The sequence below is a fragment of the Pezoporus wallicus genome, unplaced genomic scaffold (assembly GCF_028554395.1).
Source record: "Pezoporus wallicus isolate ANWC-B61680 ecotype Strahan unplaced genomic scaffold, APGP_CSIRO_Pwel_v1 contig_8047, whole genome shotgun sequence".
Classification (NCBI taxonomy): Eukaryota; Metazoa; Chordata; class Aves; order Psittaciformes; family Psittacidae; genus Pezoporus; species Pezoporus wallicus.
Genome location: NW_026639548.1, coordinates 890,190 through 914,940, shown reverse-complemented (window position 1 = coordinate 914,940; position 24,751 = coordinate 890,190). Strand labels below are relative to the sequence as shown.

At 37.0% G+C, this 24,751-nt stretch overlaps 1 protein-coding gene across 2 annotated transcripts; it reads right to left on the bottom strand.

Annotated features, from left to right (window-relative positions):
* Positions 1-217: 217 nt before the first annotated feature.
* Positions 218-24,319, bottom strand: TANGO2 (transport and golgi organization 2 homolog). 2 transcript variants are annotated; one of them, XM_057414857.1, is made up of 8 exons: positions 24,176-24,318; positions 19,264-19,352; positions 17,200-17,319; positions 16,077-16,191; positions 7,081-7,151; positions 5,472-5,625; positions 2,586-2,690; positions 218-830 (listed from the first exon to the last, which is right to left on the bottom strand). In XM_057414857.1, the coding sequence occupies exons 1-8, from the start codon at positions 24,229-24,231 to the stop codon at positions 710-712; spliced, it is 831 nt and encodes a 276-aa protein (XP_057270840.1). In that variant the 5' UTR covers positions 24,232-24,318; the 3' UTR covers positions 218-709. The 2 variants fall into 2 exon arrangements, with proteins under 2 accessions (XP_057270840.1, XP_057270841.1); XM_057414858.1 differs by lacking the exon at positions 5,472-5,625 and having other exon boundaries at positions 692-830; positions 24,176-24,319.
* Positions 24,320-24,751: the final 432 nt, after the last annotated feature.

Here is a 24,751-nt window from a genome sequence, read left to right as displayed (position 1 = left end):
AAGATGGCACAATACAAATGATTTTATTCCACTCAGAGATAAGCAAGTCTGCTCCCACGAGTCTTTCATCAAAACTGATCAGACTGAACTAAATTTCCTATCCACTCTCAATCAGGTTTTAGGAAAAAAAAGCTCTATTGCTCTACCATCTAGGAAAACAAATGGAAAGTACCCCCCCTGCTCTGCCCTCCCCAGGCATAACATTGCACCATGGCACTGCTGAAAAGTTTGTTACTAAAGCATTTAATGCTACAAAGATAAAATACATTCAACACACACTGGTGTAAGTTACACAATCTTAGAAGTACCCATTTGATAAAACCTTCAGGTAGAACCATAAAGGCAGCAAATGTTTCTCCTCCTCAGAACTGAAAAGACCTTTAAGAATCTAGTTAAAACATCCTAGAAACCAAAAGTGAGAACACCCAACAAAAAGCAGTGATGCCATCCTGGGCAGACACGGCCCTGCCCTGGAGGCAAAGTGATACTGAAACATTTATTTCTGATTGAAAGTTGCTACTTAATGTCAAAACAGTTTCTTCCGGTTTCATCCAAAGGATTTGTGAGCCCTGATAGGGTATGCTACCAATTTATTTAAACCTTTAATTTCCTTGCTATTTTTAGCTTCTGGAGGCTGGCACAAAACATTTACTAGAGCTTAATGGCTTGTTCTCTCATTGCTGTTATTACAGACCATTCAGATGGAAAGTTAAGTGTACAGCTTGAATTCATAGGTGCTTGTTTTCCACTGGTTGTCTTCTACACTGATCATGTTGCGTTCTGTGAAAGTAACCCATCCTTCGGAATCAATGAGAAGGACCGTGTTAGTCCTGAAACAACAGAAGGGTAGAAGCTTCAGTCTTGTGTCTGTGATACACACTTGCAGAGTCCCAGCTTTCATCCCCAAAGGTTTCAGCTCATTTTTTCTCTTGACCACATCACCACCGCACTAGCATGGCAGAAATCATCCTGGCAAGTTCAAACAGGCATTTTCAGTCCCTTCTGTCACTCCACTGCTCCAATTCCCTGCTGCACTTGCAGCAGCTGACACGAAACTTGTAATTTAGAAAGTATGATAAAAGGTTAAACTTCATTTAAGTGTCAAGTGTTCCATTCAGAAGTAGCATAAACCCTAGCTTTTCTTCACAGCCTACATGTACCCTGATGGGTTATTCATATCAGTGGCACTCTTCCATTCCTTCCTTTCAACTCCATTGTCCATTAATATTTAAACATCATTAATTATTATCATAGGACACTGATACATGATCACAGAGAAACTTTTTTATCTCTAGGAACCTTCCAAAGAAGAAATCTGTTTTCATGAAAAGCAGATTCCATTCATGCATCTATGCCACTCTATCAAGTATTAGCTGTGGTTTCTCTTTGGACACTGCAGTACCCTGCCAGACAGACAACTGACAGAAGTAGGAATTTTTCACCATCCTGATGTGGTAGCCTTCCCCAAGTCATCTCACAGTTGTTCACTCATGTAAAAACTGCTTCATTTCCTCAGAAGAATATTGTGAGGCCTAACTAACAGCCTCTATTCACTTATTCATGTTGCTAAGGGAAAAGGTAAGTATGAGCATACAATTACAGTAGCAGGGAAGACTTGAAATATAGTGTTAATTCACTAGTAAGAGGTCAGGATTTCTACTGAGTTATCCTTATTTCCTTTGAAATAGCTACACTGCAACCTGTAAAGCAAAGGAAGAAAGATGCTGCTTTGCTAAATTAAGTCTTCATAAGCCATATTTAAATTGTTCTTTGAATATATTTTACAGAGATACTTGGTTTTGGCAGTGGTTTCTTTCTCAGAATACCAACTTAAAATACTTACAGAAGGGTGTGCTCTCGGCTTCACAATTTACATCCCTACAGAGGAAATACTATGGCTGATTATGCCAGAGACCAATCTGACAAAACTGTTGGCAGACTTTTAGAGGAGGAATTCCCTACCAGCAGCAACAGGGTTCACCTATAATTTTGTCCCATCAAGGATTAAATGCAATATTCATTGCATTACTCTAGTCTTGCAGCTTTAGAACAACAGTCTGAGCAGAAAGTAAGAATATTTCAGTAAAAACAGAAGCATCAGTTAGGGAAAACTGGAAATACATGTTTTGGACAACAGTAACAGGCTTCTAATGTATGAAAATGGCAGTTACGTATTACAATGACATGCCTAAAGAAACCTCTGCAGATTACATTCTCTCACTCTTGAAAAAGAAATTCTGTAATTCTGCAGTATCTTTGGTAAGATCAAAATTAGAGGTGGTCAGATCTGCTACTACACTGGGGAACTGTATTATCTTGCCTTCAAAAAACTGAAGCTATGTCACACTCCCCACCAAAGGTGAGCCATGCGAGCTTAAAATGCTCCTTAGTAGTAAATCTAAGCATCAGTAGTAAATCTAAGGCAACAGAATACTGAGCAATGAAATAGTTCATTGAATTATACTTGAGTAATATCTAAATAAATTTAAAGCAATCACTATAGAATTAAAACATAGCAGTATAGTTTTGATTGGAGATATGCTTTGATCCAGTATACATCTATTTCTGACTATGAGGTTTCTTACCTTGTTCCATAACCTGGGCAACGAACACAAATAGCTGCATACTCGTTCAGTACAGGTCGTATGTAATCCTTCCCTTGCTCTTCAATCGCAGGGTCTGGTAATTGACTGAAAAAAGAAGTAATAAAAATATAATTGAATTTTCCAATATTAACACATTCATCCCTCTTAAAGTAAGCTGTGTTGACTGAGTGGTTGATAAATACCAATCACTTTTCAAAAAGTAAAAAAGTGTGAATTGTGTTTGAAACTAAAGTATGAGGAAAACCAAGATAAAACAGCTTGTAAGCTCTTTCCCAAAGTGAATTGTGTTTGAAACTAAAGTATGAGGAAAACCAAGATAAAACAGCTTGTAAGCTCTTTCCCCTTTCAAGCTTTTGAACTTTTGTGTCACTTTAAGAAATATTTTTCATATCCTGACAATTTTCTCACTTTCCTTGTTATTCTTTGTTTCTCTTTCTAGTATTTTGGTTTAAATTAAATTACTTGATTGTGAATATTTTAATGCCATCACATAAACGATCATCTTTCCAGTTAGACTCTGGGAGTTCTTTTTGTGTTGAAGAAAGACCTCTGTGCTTTCTTTGATCTTATCTGGAATATCTGGAACACACCCAGGACAAGCCCCAAAATAAAATTCACAAAGATGCATCAGGTGACAAGGTGAGATTGCAACCATCCAAGTTTCTTGACATACATTCCTATCAAAGCTTGAAAGATGTTTAGAAACATAGATTTATTATAAAGCATGTCAAGTTTTGCTTATTGTAATTAAACAAGTATCAGCATCCCACAGAAAAGATGCTAAGGTCTCGAAGGTTGCTGCAATAACCCTACATCTATGCCTTTCCACTCACATCACCGGAACATATTCTCAAATGCTAGTCATGAGTACAGCTTCTTATTTCAGTAAAGATTCCAAGGTAATTTATCAATTTAGCAGCAGTATTTTGTGTTTGAGTTTTAAGCTTCTTCCATCTTCCAAGAAATAATCCTATTTCTGCCTCCTAGAACAGACCCATCTATAATTGTACCTATCATACTGTAATAATTCAGCAGCCTATCAGCTGTGCAGTGAATGTTGGGAAAAAGGGCAGAACAGACTGATCAACTCAACCTCATTTTCAGAGCTCATCCTCAGCTGTGGAGGAGACTGCAATTTGTTATACTCTGACTGACCTTTACATCTAAGTGGGATCATTTTCTTTGTTGCTGTGGTGGAGAAGAGGACCTCTGGGTGGGAAAAGCAAGAATAAGTGTGAACAGAGCAACTAAGCTCTTCTGATGCCTGTGGTGGGCATACGGCTGGAGCATACCATGATGTAACAGAGAGAGCACATAGCAGGACACTTGAGCCCCTGAGAACCATCAACTACTATCTCGCACCCCATCACTGACAGCTCCTGTATGAGCTCCATGGTCTCTCCAGCTCAATGACCCTAAGCAATTTTAAAGAGACTGGAAGGAGTGCAGTACCTCCCTGAGATCAGTCAAAGGTGGGGCTAAAGAAAATAGAGGGGATAAAGGACAAAATCCTGTATCCAGCAGGAAAGAAGGGAATTCTAAGAGTAAGCAACTTAATTCCTGCAACATACACAAAGGGATCATAAGGTAATATGCAATAAGATATTTCAAGAAAGTTCAAAGCTAGTGCATATCCATGTGTTCAAGATGAAATGATCTTTTCATAACAAATATGAAGTGTGCTTTGGAAATATTACAAACTTATTTTTAAATATTGCTTTTTGTAAGTAAGTATTTCCATTTTATAGCCAGATTATTTCAGATGAGATCCTACTGAATTACTGAACATTAAGATCACTTGTATCTTGTACCTTTGTCTTTTTACTAGTAAAAGGTAAAGTGTAACATTTTTTATGAGAAATCTCTTCACCTGGTATCAGATGAAAAACTAATTAAGTTGGCTGAGTAGATTTCCCAATTACTACTCACTGCTCAGATGTCTCACTCTTACATAAACATCTATTTTGAACCACTGAAAAATGCCACAAACATGAATACTGGCATTAAAATTGACTGATAAAGGTAGGAAACTGAACCTATATACCAGAAACAGCTTGGCTCCAACACGGATCACCCCATAGTCAGGTAAAAGCCAGGCAAAACATGACAGATGGTGAGCAATGATACAAATTTAGACAACAGCACCTCCTTTACCCTGCTCCATGTCTGGACATTGAAATTGTATAAATTTCCTTTACTTCTAAACACCTAGTTTATGGGCTCAGATTCACTGCTCAGCCAGTCATGAGTGCAGGGACCTTACCTACATACTCAGACTCATCTCTTTGGAACTTCCTGGACCAGAGACCTACAGCAGAATTGTGCAAATACACCCTCAACTCCTTCCCTCATTTAGCCTAAAACAACTGCACTTTGAGGAAGGCAGCTGGCTCTACTTTGAAAACACCTTGCTTCTCCACCCTCTGTCTACACTCTGGGTAGCAACAGAGTAGCTAGCAGCTGCTGATGCAAACTTGCTCATGTAAACAAGTGCTTACCCTGTGTGCAGGAAGTAACTGAACCTTACCCTGAAGTGAGCCTCCACAAAGCTTACAAGCAACTTAGAAATCCCTTGTTTTGCACTTATTACCCTTACTAAGAGAAGGGCAATCTTTAAAGGAAAGGGCACCGAGAAATCTGTGTACAGTCTATCAGTACTGAGACTGCAGTAATAATGTTTACTGTTCCTGCTGCTTAAAAAAAAAATCAGTATTGTTGGAAGTCAGTCTCTTTGGAGAGAAAGAGCCTTACCTTTCCTCTTTATTACCCAGCTTCAGTCAATTAATTTAAGACTAAAGTTTATTTTCTGTCAAAATAATTTATAGATGCAACTTTTAAAATGGTCATATCGCATTATGTTCTTACGGCTGTTGATTATTCATCACTGTGAGAAGCTCCTGCACCAATTCTTCTTTGGTAAGGTCTTGACTTCTCTTGACCACCTCTGTAAAAAGCTGCTTCCCATATTCAAGTTTCTTCCATGGTGTATCCAACAGAGAATTACTCAATCCATATATTCCTATACATAATAAAAAAACATTAACAATCAACTATTTACAGACCAGTCTCTGTGGACCACTTCTAGCTACACGGGATCCACGCACTTACAAAATAATGGTCAAGAAGGTGGTGGTGGTGGAAATCAATTTAATTGCAAAGGGTATGCTGGTGATTTGCAGTTGTCATTACAGATTTCACAAATTTTATTAATGTTTAGGTGATTCCCCAGCTAATCTTTTCCTGCAGGTAAGCTATAAAACACATGCCCCATCCCTAAACAGGACGCTACAGCAGGCATGTATCTTGCACTAGTGCTTAGGCACTTTTCTGTGCTAATGTTCAGTAGTTTGTTTCACAGTTTTACTCTAATGCGTATTTGCAGCAGCTACTTTAAGCTCTGGTTTGCCAAACTGTGAAAAAGCTACAACAGAACTATATGTATTTTTTGCAGTGTAGACTTTTCCAGGTTAGCCACATTAATAAATTTATTTTTGCCTCTGATATTACTCTTGAAAACCACTGCAAAGCAAGATTTGATAACCAGAAGGAGCTTTCCCTTTAGAAGTACCCTACATTTCTCACCACAACTCAAACTAAGCATAAAGATTAACAAACCTCATCTCTCCCTAAAGACAGCCACATACACAGAAAAGGAATTAGTTTTTGAGGTATGGAAACCAGAATTACCTTTGCTACAGTCTACAGATACTTAAAATCTGTGATTCAGTTTATAATTACCACAAGCAGCCAGATTGGGGTTTTTAAGTATTTGTATTAAACCCCATTTTATGCCTGTAGCCGTACAAAATCTAACAGCTATTTCCAAGAATTTACGCTGTGATTGCAAGAGTAGCTATTTGCCTACTGGCAGCAACATGTTGGCCATTAACCCAAGCAGGCAAAATAAGCCACTGTCATTAACTTTTATCAGCCAGCTACGCTGCTCAGAGCCTTCTGTGTGTCCTTGTCCATTTAAATGGGCTTTTTGGTGATGAATTCTGGAGTACTGTTCTCTACAGTCGCTAGCAAAGCCCTGGATTTTGAATATACACCTGATAAAACAGATTAAAAAAAAAAAGCAATTAAGCCGACTCTGTTCCTAAGGGAGCACAGTCACACTCTGCCCTTCACACTACTGGGTAAAGAGATTCAGGGTCAAATCCATGAACCTTTGAAAATTCCATTCCTCAAGACAGACTTCTGTCTTTCAGTCTGAGTTACCTAAAGAGCATTCCACCAGCTGTAGGTACACTGTCATGGATAGAAGCTTTTAACAAACTATTGATTTTTTACTGAATTTTTTTAGTAAAAACGTAAATGAATGTAAGGATTTTTTTTTTTCTTTTAAAAAATGCAAAGAAAAAGTTAGTGAAGAAAGTGCTTAAGTAGCTGGGTTACTAGAGCAATACAGCTCCATTCTGATTCCTTTAAAATAACAAAAGGTAATATTCAGACTTTTCTGAAGAAAACCTACCAGCATTTAGGAAAACAGGTTCTGGTTCTCCTTTGTTTCCATAGTAGCAAATTACATCTCCTTTGGTGGTACTGAAAAATATAAATAAGAATTTCTCCTTGAAAAAAACATCAGCTTCTATGTTTGATTATGCTCTAATTTAATGCAATTGTCAAACACAGCAAGATGCTTCTCCCACTGCTACTCCTATGATACCACAGGCCTGAGATTGACGAGTTGTATTACTCTCCTCCTCACAAAACACTGTATTACCTGTATCACTGTCAAAGATTACATTATTATATTTAATCATAACTATAATAAAATTCAGTAAAATCCCAGAACTGCTGCATGGAAAGTAGCCTAGCCTAATGACAATAACCTGGATGGTTTTGAATAACTGACGATTTAGTTACTTAAGGAAAGGAGGCATGTTAAAACGAAAGGATGGCATCACAGCAAGTAATTTTTTCCCTATCATCTCTACTGAATCATTACCACATTTTAAGAGGCTGACTACTCTGGGCCATTTTATCTGACAGAAGCACATTTTGAAGCCCACTTACAGCAGTGTCATAGGGCATGTCTGGGTCCTTGAAGTGACAGATATGCATTTTCAGGCTGTTGTGAGATAATTTCACTGTTTTGAAACCCCCTTTCTAATTGCAGGTACCTGTTTCAGCAGCCACTCTCTTGTGCCCAGTTTTAACAGAGCAGAGGACCTCACATGACATTCAAAACCAGCTTCCAACACTGGAAGTAACTCTCACTTGGCAGAGGTGAAATCAGCATATCTGAATTGCATAGATTTTTAAGCTGTTGTACTGATATTGACAACACAAATACCAAACCAACTAATAAGACAAAAAAAAACAACAAGAAAGTCAATAAGCTTTGTGTGCTTGTGGGAAATGGAGCATGGGAAATGGATTGCCATTAGATGGCTCACTCTCAGCATCCCTCAATCCCATCAGCTGACATGAAACAGTGATTCTGCAGATTGCTACCAGTTGGTGGGGTTTTTAAATAAATTTGCCAGGACACAGCCATGAAACTATATAATATTATATTTCCCTCTAGTGATTTACTTGTTCACAGTGGAAAAGTGTCCTATTCAAGTTACTTACACTCTGATTATAGTTCAGCTTTTAATGTCCATCAAGCTCTAGCTCCTTAGAGAGCAGACAGACTTTCTAAATGAAAAACATACAAAAAACAGCCCCAAATCCCAAACACAAAACTTGCAGTTAAGATTGAATTTGGATTGAATAGCATAAAACATAATACAGTAGAGAAGCCATTTCCAGCTCATTTTTTTCTTAAGATAAAACCACATAGCTGTGCCCCAATGCAAATAAGAGTATATAGAATGCAATCTCATTAACAATGTACTAGAAGTTCAATTGCTCTGTATAAGTTTAGCATCTACTACTCAAACCTTAACAACAAGCAAAACAGCCTTGATTTAGCTGTTTATATTCTTCATAAAAAGCTATTCTGAAAGATGTTCCATAGAATCCTCTGCAAGACAGCCAAATGAAGAGGGAAATTTAACTTAATTATACAAGTCAGAAGAGGCAAGAGGAGGAATACAAAAAACCCCCACATAAAGTAAAAATAAAACCGTCTTTCCTCCTCTGTGCAGTACTCTGTCCCTCCTGCAGACTTGATACTTTCCTGGTGCCTTACAGAAATACGTCCAAGTGTTCCAGCATAGTTCAAAGACAGTAATTATAGCAGGTGGTATTTGTGTTTTGTTGCTTCTATTGTTAAATATCATGAAAAGCTCCCAGTTAGTCAATTTACAATTTACCTACTTGTTAAAAGAGATGTGGCATTTTCTGAACTTTCCTCTAGTGGCTTAAAAGACATTTATTTTCCTCATCTTTGTTTTTATTTTCAATATTAAGATCCTTGTTCACATTTACCTTATGCTGATCTCAAGACTCTTCATTGACCACCTCAACTCTCCACAGACGACTGCTCAAATCAAAATCATGCTTTAATTTCATCAGGGCACTGAATACCAATTGTTCCTTTCCTATTCTACCCCTAATTCTTATTCTCTAAAGTTTTCTCCTAGTCTCTGGTAGAGCTCTCATGGAAATACATTATCTGTGATTCAGTAAAATATTCTTATCCATCAATAAAAGTATATTAGTGCAAACCGTTTGTTTCTTCACCCCATTTGGAGTATTTGCATTGGGAATACCTAGATAGTCCATAACAAAAGTTGCTGAAACAAAATAGAAGGGAAACACAAGATAGGACCACAATTTCCTTTCCTTAATGTCTCGAGAAGCAAATTTCTGTCCCACTACCGCATATTAACTTCTGTATGCAACCCATTTATGGAATCTGTTAAAAGTGCTGTATTTTCTTAATTAGAGAGAAAAGGGGTTTTTAAATCATGACCTTTAAACACTCTAAGGCAGAGAAATACAGCATTTTAATGAGTATGAGAAAGCGATGCTGAAAAGTACAGGTGGAACTGAAAAAGAACTCGGTGAGGAACAACCTGAACTTCCCTTCTATTTCTTGAGACTCCTTCAGATACAAACAAGTTCTGTATTAAAATTTACATAGAATAAAAGGTATAGTTTGTTCTTGAGCCAGTAAAGCCAGCAATCAGAACAACAGCTGTTTTCACCAGATGGGTAACGTTTTCTTTGTTGAATAAGCTTAAGTATTAGAAATAAATTACTGTAAGAGTGGGGAAATTCTAATGAAATATTCACCCATTAAGCTGGTTCAGCAAACATTTTGCCAGTAGACTTGTCTGCAGAAATATTTGTATGAGAAAAATGAGCAAAACTTACATTTCTAAAACCATTTTTATAGTCATGCCACAGGCAATAAGAAGTCTTTGACTCTTTTTCATATTCCTAGCTCCTTCAGTTATACAACCAAGATATTTTGCCTTTAAGGTAGATGGAGGTTATTACAAATTGTTTAAAATTTCAAATATAAGACTCCCATACACTCTTCCCTTCACTGGATCCTGTCAGTTCTTCAAGGAGAAGGAAAGAAACCTTTAGATAGGCAAAGAAATTAAGCCATACTTTATTTGGCTGCAAATACTAAGCTACATACCTGAGATGCCTGGGACCTCACAGGAACAAAAAGAGAATGGAGTTCAAAGGATCAACAGTTCAAAGGATTGAATCCCCTGACAGCTAAAAAGGACAGTATAGAGCTAAGCCATCATCAATAGATTAGTCTGACTTCTTGGTCCTAGTCACATGCTAAGACACAAGAAGTTTTATACTCAGCATACAATGGGACACTGCGCTTTCCATAAACAGGGACAAAGAAAAAGCAATGTGCAAGTAAAGTAGCAATTAGAATAAAATACTTGTAATCTATTTAAACAAATAAAGCAAAATTAAGGTCTTTTTTTTCAGTTAATACACCAGTAATTACACAGACTATTTTATTGGTGCATTAAATATTATCTTTTCAAATTGTCAAAGCTGTATTTGTTGTAGGTTGTCTACAAAGAGAAAAGATCAAAGCAACTGTTATCACCTGAGGTCTGAAAAGATGGAGTTTTAGGTATAGATCTGGACAAATAGCCCAAGGAAGCCCCTGAACACAGATATTAGACAAGTTCTATCATAAACAAGACTGCATGCAGAACAAGTAGGCACTACTGACTTCCTTTAGCAACTGCTTTTTATGTTAAAGAGTATTACCTAGCACCTGTGCTGTGATTCTTGTGACTGACAAATTCACTAACAAGCTCGCCTGGAGTTGAACAAAAAGATGGGAAAGGCGTATCAACTGCAGGGTCTCTAGTTCAGGACATCTGCAACTTATTTTTTCTACATTCCACATTCCTCCAGATGTGTGTTTTCTATTACCTCTAACTTACCTCTACTGCAACACCGCTGCTGTCTTCTGTCAAAAGACTAAAGCTTTCCAAGAGACTTCTGAAATGAAGATACTTCCAAAATTCGGTTCACTGTGCCAGTCAGCTACTCTTTCTTTTAGCATTTGGCTCCACCTTCTCTCTTCCTACTGTTTACAGATACTCAGTACTCAACATCAAGGCAGAAGCCAAGGTGAGAAAAAAATTACTGAAGCTTGATCACAGCGATAGCCTCAAAATCCTTTCCTGGGCTCAGACTCCCTTTCCTCCCAGCTTCACATGTATAGGTACCCGAATTCACTGAAGAAGGAGTAAAGGCATAATTAAAGTGATGACAACAGGACCCAGACTTTAATTTTTTAAATTCCCAACCATAGCTGACAGCAGAAAGAGAAAAAACTAAAACTACATAAAAATTATGCTCCTAAATACATAATTCTGTCAAAAGAAAAGCAATAATAAAAGTTCTAGGAAATATTCTAAGGAGTATAAATGTCAGTAGTAACGGATTCCTCACAGCAACATGGAAGCCACACAGTGCTTGACACAATTACTTCCTAATGCAGATGAAATATAAGCAATGTCCTTCTGCACCAATGCCCTGCTTCAACTTCAAGGTGGCTGAGTTACGTTCACCAAAAATATAGACAGGAAAAGAAGAAAAGTAATGAAGCACAAAGCTCCACAGGGTGTGGTTATCACCAAGGGATCACTCCACTGGGCACTGAGCTCTGATCTTCTAACAGGGAGAGTATTTGAGAGACATTGTATTGTTTAATAAATAATGTGTGCATGTATTTTTTGTGCAAGGACAAAAGACGAAATTGGCAGCTTGAAATGACAATCAGTAGTTTCAACTGAGCAGTACGGCTCACATACTCTCCTCTCTTCAATGTTCACGAGATAACAGAAAACTCCTTCTGTTCTGAAGCTGAAAACAAACAAGCAAACACCAAACTACCAACTATAAAGCCCAAACATTTTTGTAGCTATTTCTCCTACCATCAAATAAAATGGTGAAAAGAATACTGCTGGATACTCACAGCGGACAAAGCCTGCTTTGAAGCAGTACTCTTATTTTGTTCTTAGCATCTAAACATTTCTTTGGTGTTGTCCTAATTTTTTGAGCCAGGCAGAAGCTGACACCAGAGGGAAGAAATAAAGAAGTTTCTCAGAAGTTTTTTTTTTTCCTTCTCTTGACATTGGACTGTCCATCTCATTAGACTTGCAAATGACTGAGGATCTATGCAGTAATATTTCAAAGGTGGTAGTACAGAGCACATTAGAGAAGTACCTGGACACCTCATTTGCATGAGGAAGTCACAAGCAGCAAGACTGATGTACCACAGAAGTTGGTATTAGGACAGACAATGCATGAGAAGAAACTTAAGTGAGCTTACAGAGCACACAACGACTTGCCCATCTACATTCTTTCCACACCAGCAGCCTGACCCTATCTCACTTTGCACTGGTAAGGATCCTAATCTCTGCAGAGCAATCAAATCCCTCCTACACGGCCTCGTACTGATAATCAAACTGAGTAAGAGAGACCCTGTTTCCAAAACCTCGTTGCACTGTTCAGCTGTTTTAATCTTAGAAGGCCCTACACTACAAACCATTCATTTAATCCCAAAACACTTTCTTCAGCTTGGTTTTATCGCGATGCTGCTACATCACTAGCCTACTGTAGATTTCCATATTAAAAAAGGAAAAAAATGTATACAGTGTCTCATGGTATTTAAATATAAACACTTTAAAACATGTATTACATATTGTATATTCATGCATCTATTCCTTACCCATATATACAACCCAACCCCACTGTCTTGGGGGATCTGCAGTTTCAACTGGAACTCAGTCCTAAAACCTATTATTAGCCAAACTTCACTCTCCAGATCAGAACATGAAGAATAAGTTCTAGTATGTAATCTCCATTTTCAATACATTACCAAATTAGTCAGTGCAGATGATCATATAGTTTACTACATTTCCCCTGGAGGGGTTGAAAACTGCCAGTCACAGGGGAGAGCAGAAAGCTTAAATGAAAGACCATTTTCTGCATCTCCTCCCACTTGTTTTTGTTAGGGACAATTCATCCAGTCCTCATGGAGAAAGTGATTCACTCCTATTACACAGGGATATTCTTGCACATAAACAATATGGGCTCTCACTGGCAACTTGTCAGAGACCCTAAACTTGCTGGGAGAGTGACAAGAAGCTGCCACTTCAGTTTGTCCTTCAGGGCAGTTTGTATCACATACTTGGCCATATGGAATACAAGTGAGATGCTGCCACAACAGCCTTAATACAAGTATTGAGACACCCAGGAAAGTCTGAACAACTGTAGCAACTAGATTTCTTGGACATAAACACAGGTTTCCCCAAGAGAAATGCTTTCCCAATCATTGACAAAACCAGCTCACTATTACTTCAGATATTATCACAAAAGAAGAAAGAAAACTGCTCTGAATCTTAAGCAGACATTTTTTAAGAGACCAGTCCAGCCTCTGATGAATTTGTTCCTCTCTAATCAGACCAACTGACAGTCAGAATTGAAGGAGTAGTGAGCCTGCCCTCTTAAAAGCTAATTTTGCAGCCACACAAGACTTCAAACAGAGTTTGCCATATGCCAGACATTCAACATAAAAGTACATTTAAAATAATGCGATAAGTATTCATGACTTATACTCAGCAGGTATAGCCAGATGATACACTGAAAAGATGAGAAAAGTACTGAGCATTTTTATCAATACAGTGTTCTTATTAAAACCAGAAATGAATAGCATTAAAACTGACATCAGGAGATACCACAGAGCAAACAGATCACACTAAAAGTGCCAAAACCCATGCACATTTAAAATAAGTCACACCAAACTGGAAATAAACGCGATTTTACAACCCATATGGTCATTTTCAGCACTCCTCACATCATTGCACCTGTATCACTTAGCACATTGTCATCATCATAACAGAGAGAAGAGACAAACTTCTTTTCCTGAAATGTTTACCTGAAAACACAAACATTGTAAATCTCAATGTGCTGCTTACAGCCATCAGTATCATGTGCTAAGATATACTCCTCCCCAACAGTGCTTCATTTACGCTTTCAATTTGAGTTTCCTCTCCATTTTCCACCACTCTAACAGAGCCAATCACTATTTGTTAATACATGTTAAAAGCAGTCTTCAATCTTCACTTTGAACAGCAACATGGTTCAACAAATTAGCATTCACCACAATAACATTTTCTATTTACACAGAGTGTAGCTTCCATTTATATTTCTCACAGGAGTACTTCTAATTTCCTAAAATGACAAGTTTACATCTCTTATAGAATTGCTCTGCATCATTAGCTTGGCAAGAATTTCATTTCATCAGAGTATCCAAAGCTAAGGATGTGTCAAAATGGAGAAGTTAATCAACACATACAACTTTCAGAGTAATACTCAGCAAGGAATTATGACCTGCATCACCACAGAAAGACTATTCGGTTGAGCATGCAATCCCTTATCAGCCCTGCATGGAGGAATAAACAAACAGAAGCAACATATGAATGATTGTCTTAACAAATAATGTCCATTTAATCTATTTTAATACATTATACTAGCAGCCATTATGACTATTCTATTTACCTATATTAGAACAAAGAAACTCAGATTTACTTACTGCTTGCTATGAATATCAAGTTTGCTTGAAAATATATTTAGATTATTTCTTCTGTTATCTTTTCAGTTATAGATAGCCTTCCAGCTTTGGAAGGCTAGCCAGGTAGCAACATGCAACAGAGAGCACAGAGTCAAACCCTCTGGCCGAGGCAATAGAAAAATACTGAGAAGTATCTGGTGGGATAATGAACTTCATAAAAAAGAGAGTGAAAACAACATAAAAGCAGCAAACCCTGTGTTGCCTAACCTGCTTCTGGATTAAACTTCTGGAAACATAACATATGTTTACCTCTAAGCAGGCACTCCTGGTGCCTTCAGAGGTCACATATACTTGCCTTTCTGTATTCATCCTTTTAGACTTTGATCACCTACAAGAGTTGCACTTTCCCATCATAACATAGCAAATTAAAAAAATGAAAATGAACAGCCTGGCAGAATTTGAAATAAAGGACTTCCTTAAAAAAAAGACACACTTGCAGGAAAGTGGGAGTGAAAAGATGATGAAATAACTGGGAATTTTGAGCCACCAGCTGAAGGTGGTCTAATACAGAAAGTGAAAAATGTAAACACAGGCCAGTCAGTGATTGGGTCCTAGAAATTATTTTCACTGAAAACAGCAAACACTGTGCCCTTCTGCTTTAAGCATATGTGGTTTCCCAGAAGCATGCAGAAAAGGTGAACAGGTGAAGGCCCTGCACCGTCAGGGTGTCTACCAAGATAAATGCTTCTGCAGAAAGTGTATCAAAGCATTAGTGTGCTCTTCACAATTTATACCTGCTTATGGTCATGAAGTGTGCATCCAACTGAGCATTGATATATAGCCTGGAGATGACTTTAGTCCTGGATTTCCATTCTTCTGAATCAGGCATAATACAAAGAAAAATCAGCATATGTATTTGTGAGCACACACATGCATGTGCAGTGGAAAGCACTGTGCTAGCCATATTGACTATAATAAAGTATCTAAGGTCCTTTCTTCAGCTACAGCAACTTGAAGAAGTTAACATATTTGTTATATGCTGATTCTTTTTAATGTTTCAGCAATGATTAGTGATACAGCCACTTGACAGGAATAATGGCTTGAAAGCTTTCAGCTCTTCTAATCCTGCTGCAGAGCATGCAACCTCTCAAAGGAAAAAAAAGAAATCAGAAATTATGGAGCCAGGGTTTTGTTTTCTCCAAGACACAAGCCACACAGCCTTCAGGGTAAAGACTAACTATGGCCTATTAGGCAGTCACAAGAAGTTTTGAGGGAAGCAATGAATAGAATAAAAGATAGCCTCCAGTGTTTGAAAGATGAAAATATAAAAAAGAATTATGAGCAGAGTAACATTAGGACATTACACACCAATTAGCAAAAAAAGAAGAGTTCTAGCATTAGTCTGTGATGGGTTTCTGTACTGTTATACCTCTGTACTAAGAAAGTCACTGCTGTTATCTTTCTCCCTTTGACATTTGACCTGTCACGTTTTATAGACTTACTTGAAGTCAGCTGCTAATAAATTAAATCCATTGTAAAGATGTCCTTCTACTGAGACTTTCTTCAAGTAAGTGTAGCTGTCCAGATCTCCAGTCAAGAAGTTTGTCACAAGAGCACCTAAGGGAAGTACACAGAGCAACTTATATGCATGAACTCACTATTCCGACAGACTTGGTATAACAAGCAGTAAGACACAAGATTCCTGTTACCAGCAGGGTAAAACAGTGGGGAAAAAAGCACCTACCAAAACCCCACAACAAACCAAACAACCAGCCTTTAGAAGTCTTACAGCATTGTATCATATTCACATTAAGAGCTTGACTTCTACTTTGAAGAATTCAGCCAAAAGCTCTTGGTCAAAATTTCTACAGAATTCATATTTACTAACTATTCTATGCTGCATGGGCCTTTCCTCTCCTTCCACCCTGCCAAACTCTTCCTTGTCTTGCTTCATTTCCCCCATACATGACCCTAAAATGAAATACAAAATGACAGGGTTCATTTGTTTCTCTCTTTCATTTGTGTTACATGTTTTGCCATTGTAATATATTCCCAACACAGTACCATATGACAAACAGACCTATTTTTATTTTAGAAAACCCCTGCAGACATTCCCTTTCAGAGGATGGTTTATTTTTATTTCTGCTCCACCAATTTATCAATGTGTAAGGGAGAAGGGACTAGAGTAATCTCAAGCTAACCTCCAGCATAATCCAAGTTGCATTGTTTCCCTGACTTGGGTGTTTGAACAACATAACATCTAAAAAAGTGTAATGTAAATCTAGCTCAATGCTTGTCTAGTTGTTCTGACTGTTAATTAGAATTGCTTTCAAGAGAAGACAGTTGGTGCTGCAGTTCTTGTTTGAATGTAACTTCAGGCTCTAGGCACTACATCTTGTTTTAATTTTGCCTGCTTGATTAAGGTATCATTATCCAAGTCAAGCTTTGAATACCACACAGGTATTCAAACTCATCCATTCACAGATTCTGTTTATAGCACAATAACCATTTTATTTGTCCATAAAGTCATGTTAAAAAAATTTATACTGTAATCATCACTATTTTTCTGGGACACTAGGTCTTGTCTGTCCACTTCCTTCTTTTTCTATTTCTGCTCCTTCATACCTCTTCCTTTTGCATTTTGATCAGTCTTTGGCTGCATGTAGTTTGTCAGGGCTGCCAGCTTGCCTTTCTTACTTATTCCCAGCCACGTCCCACCTTCTTTTCCTTCCTCCATATCCAGACCTAATGAAATAAGTAAGAGTTAGGCTATTACATTAAATTACAAACAAACAAACAAAAAAATATCTCAAGCTTAAATCATAATTTCCTAATGCAAATCCTGAGTCTTGATCAGGCTGGATAAAATGCAGGAGGTCCAAGACTGTCTTTCTCGACAAGCGAGGTCAGCCCTCTTAAATTGTCCATCCTCTAATTCCGCACAATCAAACATTTACCAAGTTACTGCAATAACTCATGAGATAGAATGCGAAAATTAAATGTAAAGGCAAAATTATAAGCTTTGCCTACACACTAAACTACATATAAAACTCAGGCTCAGAATGCTTCTTAGCTCAAAAGCAAATCTCAGAAGATTTATGTGATCTGAAAGTTTAAATTCACACATAAACAGAAAAACGTAGAGTTAGCTTAGAAACTGATAAAAATCTTGGACTCTGGTAACAGTAATTTACATTGAGAAGGGGGACCCACAGAAGTGTAGACCACAACAAACTCCTGAAAGAGAGTACAAGTTAAAAAAAACCCAACCAATCAAACCAGTACCTGTTTGTAATGAGCTCATGTTAACCAGAAAGCATTTACTGGAAAAGCAAGAACTAGTTCAATATATTAAGTACACTCTCAGAAACCTTTTAAATCCTGAATCATCATTTGAAGATCAAAAGAACAGGTTCTGGATACTTATTCAGAAACTCCTTCATTTCCTCAGCATCCAAAACTTCAATATCAAGTTCAGCCATATCACATCTTTACACAATAATTTTAGTACTGTTTCTCTGCCTTAACTGAAAAGCACACAAAAGGAAACCATAAAGCTCTGTTGATCAATGCCCAGTGATTACATATTCCTCTTTTCTGAAACAGCTGTTAAGTGCAAAATATTCTTTCCATTTTTAAGTCACACAAAGAAGAAATATGATTTATTTTGCTCCAACTTGCTGCTTTTATTTGAGATAACATTATTAACTCAAAGGCAGTTATACCCCATATATTCGCGGGATCTCCACAGACACTCCCCCTGCATGGAGAATATACCAGTTTCTCATGCCAAATACAGAGAGACCTGACAAGGGTACAAAAGACAAAAATTCAGGACCCTTCAATTTCAGGATAGCTTTTTGTTTTAAACTGCTACATAGCAGGGGAAGCAGCATCCAGAATGTCTGGCACAAAACAAACATCAGCCAGAACATCAGAAGCAAAGGAGTCGTAGTGCAGTGGGAGTAATTTATCCTCTCGGGTCTCCCTGCCAATGACAATAACACCTAACATCAACAAAGAGTATTTGCAAAGTCAAAACCTGGCATTTAAGCAATGCTTTGCCTTCCACAGCTTCATTTCTGTTTCTGAGAAAAGGCAGAAGTATTGATTATACTTAAAAATTACTACAGCTTGATTCCCTACAAAGGGGAACCAGACAGCTGAATGACTGTACTATCACTTTAGCAAAATGTAGACACCAAAATTAATAAACTGATGGATCAATAACTAAAATTATTCTGAAGACTATAAATTATTAACCAATATGAAATGAGGAAGTTTTCACTTTCTTGAGGCTTGGTTTAATGATTTTGAGTCACTATTACAGACACTGAACCTGTGGAATAACTAATTCCACCTATTTTAAGATGTATTTCAGTATATTTGACAAAACTAAGCTAATAGCTCCTGATGGACAAATTAATCTGAGGTATTTCCACTGCACTGCTCATATTGCAATCAGTTAAAGAATGTAAAACTGGAAAGCCCCTACAAGATATAAAACCACAAATAAGATAATAGTAGCACAACTCGTCTTTCAAAGTTACGATGTTTTCCCCAGAAGTACAGCGAAGAAGTGTATTTCTTATTAGAAATGTAACACTACCACCCCAAGCCCAAAAAATCTAGGCCATAATTCCCTTATAAATTGTTGGTTCAAGTGGTTTCCATAAAAGACATACATACCACTAAGGATCTCATTGCTGCTGTCCCAAAACTCTGCAGATTTGGATGGTCTGTGGTAAAATTCATCTCTATTAGCTGCTAGAATAAGCCTGTAGAACACAAGAGGAAAGAGATACTATTACTTACAAATAGGAATGTCACAGTGCCGGCAGGAACAAAATCCAATTCCTGCCACAGCATAAACTCATCTTAAGTATGAAACCATCCTTTATCCTCACATCTCACTTTTATCATTCAGTGTAAAGGTCAAATGACTTCTGACAGCAGCCTTCTCTCTCATCATCTTGAGACAGTCAGCAAGTCTATCTTGTGAGAATGAGACAGCTATGATTTTCAAAGAATAATACATACAACACAAGAGACTGAATAAAGATTGCTTATTCAATTCCTCAGCACGTGAAGTTACAGCTTAATTAAGGAAAACTTAAAGGTAACCCACAGATTTATAGGTAATTTGTATTAAAAAATAATCTGAGTGTATCTTTTTACTGGATCATTACTTAGGATCATGCAGTCACAGTATTTTTTAACCTAACTTTAACACCTAAAGTTCTATTTATGTAATTCAAAGATACAAGTCAGATGCTTTTTTCTGTAAGTACCCATTACAGAGAGAAATTTGTGATCCTCTCAGAGCTGCAGCCCTAATGAAATTCATTAACAGTGTTAGCACTGGAAGACTAGAAATAAAACGTAGGCTAATCTGACTGTGCTCATCTATCTTTTGAAAGTTCGCATTTTCTGTTATTCAAAAGCAATGGAAGACAGTCAGAAACTAAACTTAATGACTTACTGCAACATCAAATAGATATAGGGTATCCAAATAAAAGCTTGAGCTACATGGGTTACTGGGTTTCTATGCTGAGAATCAGCCTTCAGACTGCTGTTTGCAAACCTGCAGATGAGCTTTTATTTGATGCTGCTCCTCCATCCGTCTTTTTTCAATTTTCTTTTTTTAATTAAAATTAGAAAAAAAAAAAAAAGGAAAAAAGTGAAAGGTAAAGGATTTGGCTGATCCAAGTAAAGGGCAGAAGACAACTGTAACCTTAGGCAAGCCATGTGCTGGAGACTCAGGGCAACAGGTGACTGCGGACTTGCTTGTGGACAGCTCCACTACACCATGCCATGATCCAACAGCCAGTGCTTCCAAAGTCCTGCTCATTATTACCCATAACATGACTCACCTTTATTTCAATTGCAAGATTGTGAGCTCTCCTCATTCTCTCCAGCTATGTTGCTTAATATTTAATTTTAATGAAATGTCGCCTTTCAGAAACCTGCAGATTTTCTTAACCAATTCCTATAACCTCAGTATCTTCTTCACTGTCAGTTGCTCCTACCAGCTGCATGTCAATTACATTCACACAGCAGAAGCCAAGTTTACTACTGTAAAGTGAAGCTAGACCATACAATTTGCATTCTAATTTTTAAGCCACACCACCAGAATCAATTTTCATGAAGTCTCATTACTTCACTCAGCATTCAAATGTACTGACATTTTCTGCAGGTTTCTGGACTTCCCTGAAAATTCATCTCTTCATCAATACAATGTTTTAAAACACAATCATGAGGTGCCAGTTGCACATTAGAAACACAGATGAAGAATTATAATTAGGCTAATACTTCAACGGCATCCCTTCTGTAAGAAAGATGCTTTGTATCTTGCCCAACAAAGATAGCATCTGTTGGAAAGCACAGCATATGTACATTTTTATCTTTTCAATGCCAAATACTCATAACATTGTTCCTTTCAGACTTGCATTATTTTTCTCCTTCTAGCTGATTCTAGTCTTTATTCTATCGGCTTTCAGCTGGTTTACCAAATCCGTCATCTTGCTTGAATTTCCTCATTTATAGCAGGCATCTTCCTTTTACAGATTTTTTTTTAAATTAGCACCTCTACTGTTAAAAACTAGTTTGGTTGAAGTACATTTCTCATTTCCTGAGGCTCCAATTACATTTTGCCTTCAATAATTCTCAACAGGAAACCACAGTTTGTTTATACTATCTAAATACCAAAAATAAGCGAAGTTTTTCTGATGTGACTGAATATTCTGCATCTCAAGTTTAATACACAGGCTCCTAAGTTCAGCCCAAAGCTCATATACAGGACAGCTATAATCAAAATAGCTTCATTTTGTCTTTTATGAAACATAATCACGCTGTAAGAGAGCAATATTAAGTGACCCTCATCTTCTAATAAATTGCAAAAAGCCTATTGAGCTATTTTTATAACTAAAATAATTCAACTGCATTAGGATTTACGTATTAGGATTTATTTTAATGTTGAGGCAGAGATGAAAACATAAAAAATCATTCCATTAAAGCAATTTCCTACAATGTAATTCAGTTCCATAAAAGAGACTCTGATTATAGCTTTGAAGCTTGAAATATGTATTTATTTGTAAGGCACACACAGTATAGTTCACAAAGATGTAAAGGCAGCTTGTTACCTTTGACAATAATAGCAGGCTACAATAAAGTGCCTGTTACACCGCACTAAACTTTACTACAAATAGGCCTGTAGAGAGAAGACAGAGGAAAAAGGAGCAAGTTGCAAGGGTACAGGAAAAGAGATTCATTAGCGTATCACAAAGGTGAACTCTAAGCTTTTTGCTTAATTAGGTGCTTATGGAAATTGGCCAATGTACTGTTCTAGAACTCAAAGTCTACCTGGATGAAAAATTCTCTTAAGTGCTATGGAGAGCATGTCTTAGCTTGAGAAAGTTTACTGGCTACAAGAAAATGACAAATGATACGCAGTTTGTCTTTCAAACTTTTAATGTCTATTTTAGACACTTTCTTTTCATTAGAGATGCAAAGTAGAAGAAAGGAAGAAAAGTAGTTGTAGATGCCTGTTTTAATGTGAACAGACAAATTGGTATGCCTGCAGGTACAGGAATGCCCTTTTGTTTTGGAAAACTGTTCCAGGACCAAACAGTGAAATAAACAGAGCTATAGCACAATGCAACACACGAGTTGTCAGGAAAAATTATACTTAGCAAGAGACTATTATAAACAGGTCTAAATTGGTCTAATGGCTGTAATATTGTTCACAGAATTAGGAAAGCTGGGTGCTATTCCAAACTGATATTCAAACCAATGTCCTTCAGAAAGCAGAGGCGAGGGTGAAAAAGCCTTAGGAACAATTTAAGAAAGAACTATTGAATAAAGAAAAGCAGAAAGATTTAGTTATGGTATGTTAATGAAAAAAAAGCAAACTAAAGTTACACATCTGATATTAAAATCGGACACTAAAACACTATGGCCTGGCACTTACCACCAAAACAGATAGCTCAGAGTTAATTTGCCTCTGAGGTATAGAGCAAGACATAACTTAGAGGGTATTGAGAATGTTAAATATAGTTAAATATTCCCGAATTTCAGTCAAAACATCTCAAAAGTATTCTCCTGTTTTGCCACTGATAACAGGTTCTTTCCTGCTATAAATCAATAATTTCAATCTTTATGCAATTTTTCATAGCAAGCAAACTACTGTAAGTTTTACTTCTGAATATTGATCATGGCAGAAAGTTCACTTGGCAAACAACTACAGTTTACATACAAAGTATCATCCCAAGAAGCATCAAACTGATGAATCTGTCTTTTGCTAACTAGCAACAGAAAGTAAGTCAGACCAAATAAATGGATATATTAATTCAGCACTAGTCATATCATAAATAAAACCTTTTTAAACAAGATTCCAGATACAGAAAGGAATGCGCTCCATGGACAACTGAAGTTTTGGCTCTCATTTCTTTTCTTTCTATAGAATGGCATCTGCTTTTCAATACAAAAGGGTAGAAAAACAAGTCAATGAAAAGCACAATGATCTCCTGCACATACTGACTCTGACAGTTTCTGGATGAATGCCAATACTTATTTCCCACAAAGCAACATGGAACCTATACAGTATGTATAAATACAGAAAGCAGTAGAATGCTACAGTCTTCTTACTGGCCTTAAGTGATATTACATGTACTCAAAGATACTGATGTTGGATATGAACTTTCAAAATTGAGGACTGTAATGAGAAAAAATTATTACAGGCACTTTAATTAGTTTGGGAAACTCACTGTATTATATGAACACATCCAGTAAAACTCACCTAGAAGCATGGATGCTTATTTTTGTTTTAAGCTTTTGGCTAAATGTTTCATACACATGACTATTAGTTAATTACCTAAAATTTTAATTAATTTTACTGAAATAAAATTTCAACATAAAATTTTAGTTGTAAGCAGATTTGGAGGAGGGGGAATCATAGCATGGTTTGGGTTGGAAAGGACCTTAAGATCACCTAGTTTCAACCTCTCTGCCATGGGGAGGGACACCTCACACTAGACCATGTGTGTCATAGTGTACTGTCTCTTGGCTCACAAGATTGACCACCACAAATTAAGAGAGGATAAAATAATACAAAGTGGTTAATAAATGCAATACTTCTGCTCTACTACCTGACCATTACTTCCAAATTCAAATTGGATAAATTCAAATTGCTGGTTTCAAAGTGAAAGTCGTAAACACATCTACCCTACTACAGAGAAGGGTACAGCTACAGCTGTGATGCCCCAAACACACGATTCCCCTTGGTTTAAAAGATAAAGTAAAAAGCCAGACTTTCAGACTCTGGATTACAATACCTAAGGGATCTATCCTACATGACATTATAGATCACCATCATGTCTGACACGTCCATGAGTGCAAAGCCCAAGTCTTCTGACACAGTCTAAAAACAAAGGGTTCTCAAAAGGTTATAGGAAGTCCTCCAATGGAGAAAGTCATGAAGTTAAACATCACAAAAGCATAACTGAACACATATACTGACTTGCGTTTGTAATCCAAACTTTGGCTACAAAAATAAATTAAAAAAAAATAGAAACAATTCTGTTTTAACCATAACCATTGTTACCTGTATGCATTTTTTGAAACTGGTCGGGGGTCAAATTTGAATAGAAGTATGCACATTGAAAGATTGATGTTTAAATCTTGCTTCTTCCACAAACGCTTAATGCAAGGTCATTCTGCAATAGCCTACAAAGAAAATAAAGATTATCTATTACACTACACATCATATAAAACCTTGCTTGTAGGCTGAAGCTTAAAGACTGCAATGTGCTCACTAATAGCCCGCAATAAAAAAAAAAATAAATACAGCAGGACTTCCAAATTAGATTTATTTCAATGAATGCTTTCCTACCAAAATTCTTATAGTAGTTGTCTCAAAGTTATGCTTGGCTAATTCAGATTCTTAGGAAAGAAACAAGCACCAGGGAAAATACTGTCAGTCTAGAGGAGTGCTACCAATACATGAAAAAAAGGACTATTATATAATTTTCTGCTCATCAGGAAAGTACCACTACCTTTTTTCCCTGTCTTCAGTAAGACTAATTGCTTCTTTTAGAATAAAGGAGAAAATAAGACCCAAACTGTTGCAGAACCTGGAAAAAGCCTGATCAAAGAAACTCTCAAACCTATAAATGAAGTA

Excerpts from the sequence above, each read along its gene's own strand:
- TANGO2 (XM_057414857.1), bottom strand. The coding sequence starts at position 24,231 with ATGTGCATACTTCTATTCAAATTTGACCCCCGACCAGTTTCAAAAAAT. Across the intron at positions 19,353-24,175 it reads GTTTCAAAAAATGCATACAG|GCTTATTCTAGCAGCTAATA; the intron begins GTAACAATGGTT and ends TGTGTTCTACAG. Across the intron at positions 17,320-19,263 it reads CAGCAATGAGATCCTTAGTG|GTCTGGATATGGAGGAAGGA; the intron begins GTATGTATGTCT and ends TTATTTCATTAG.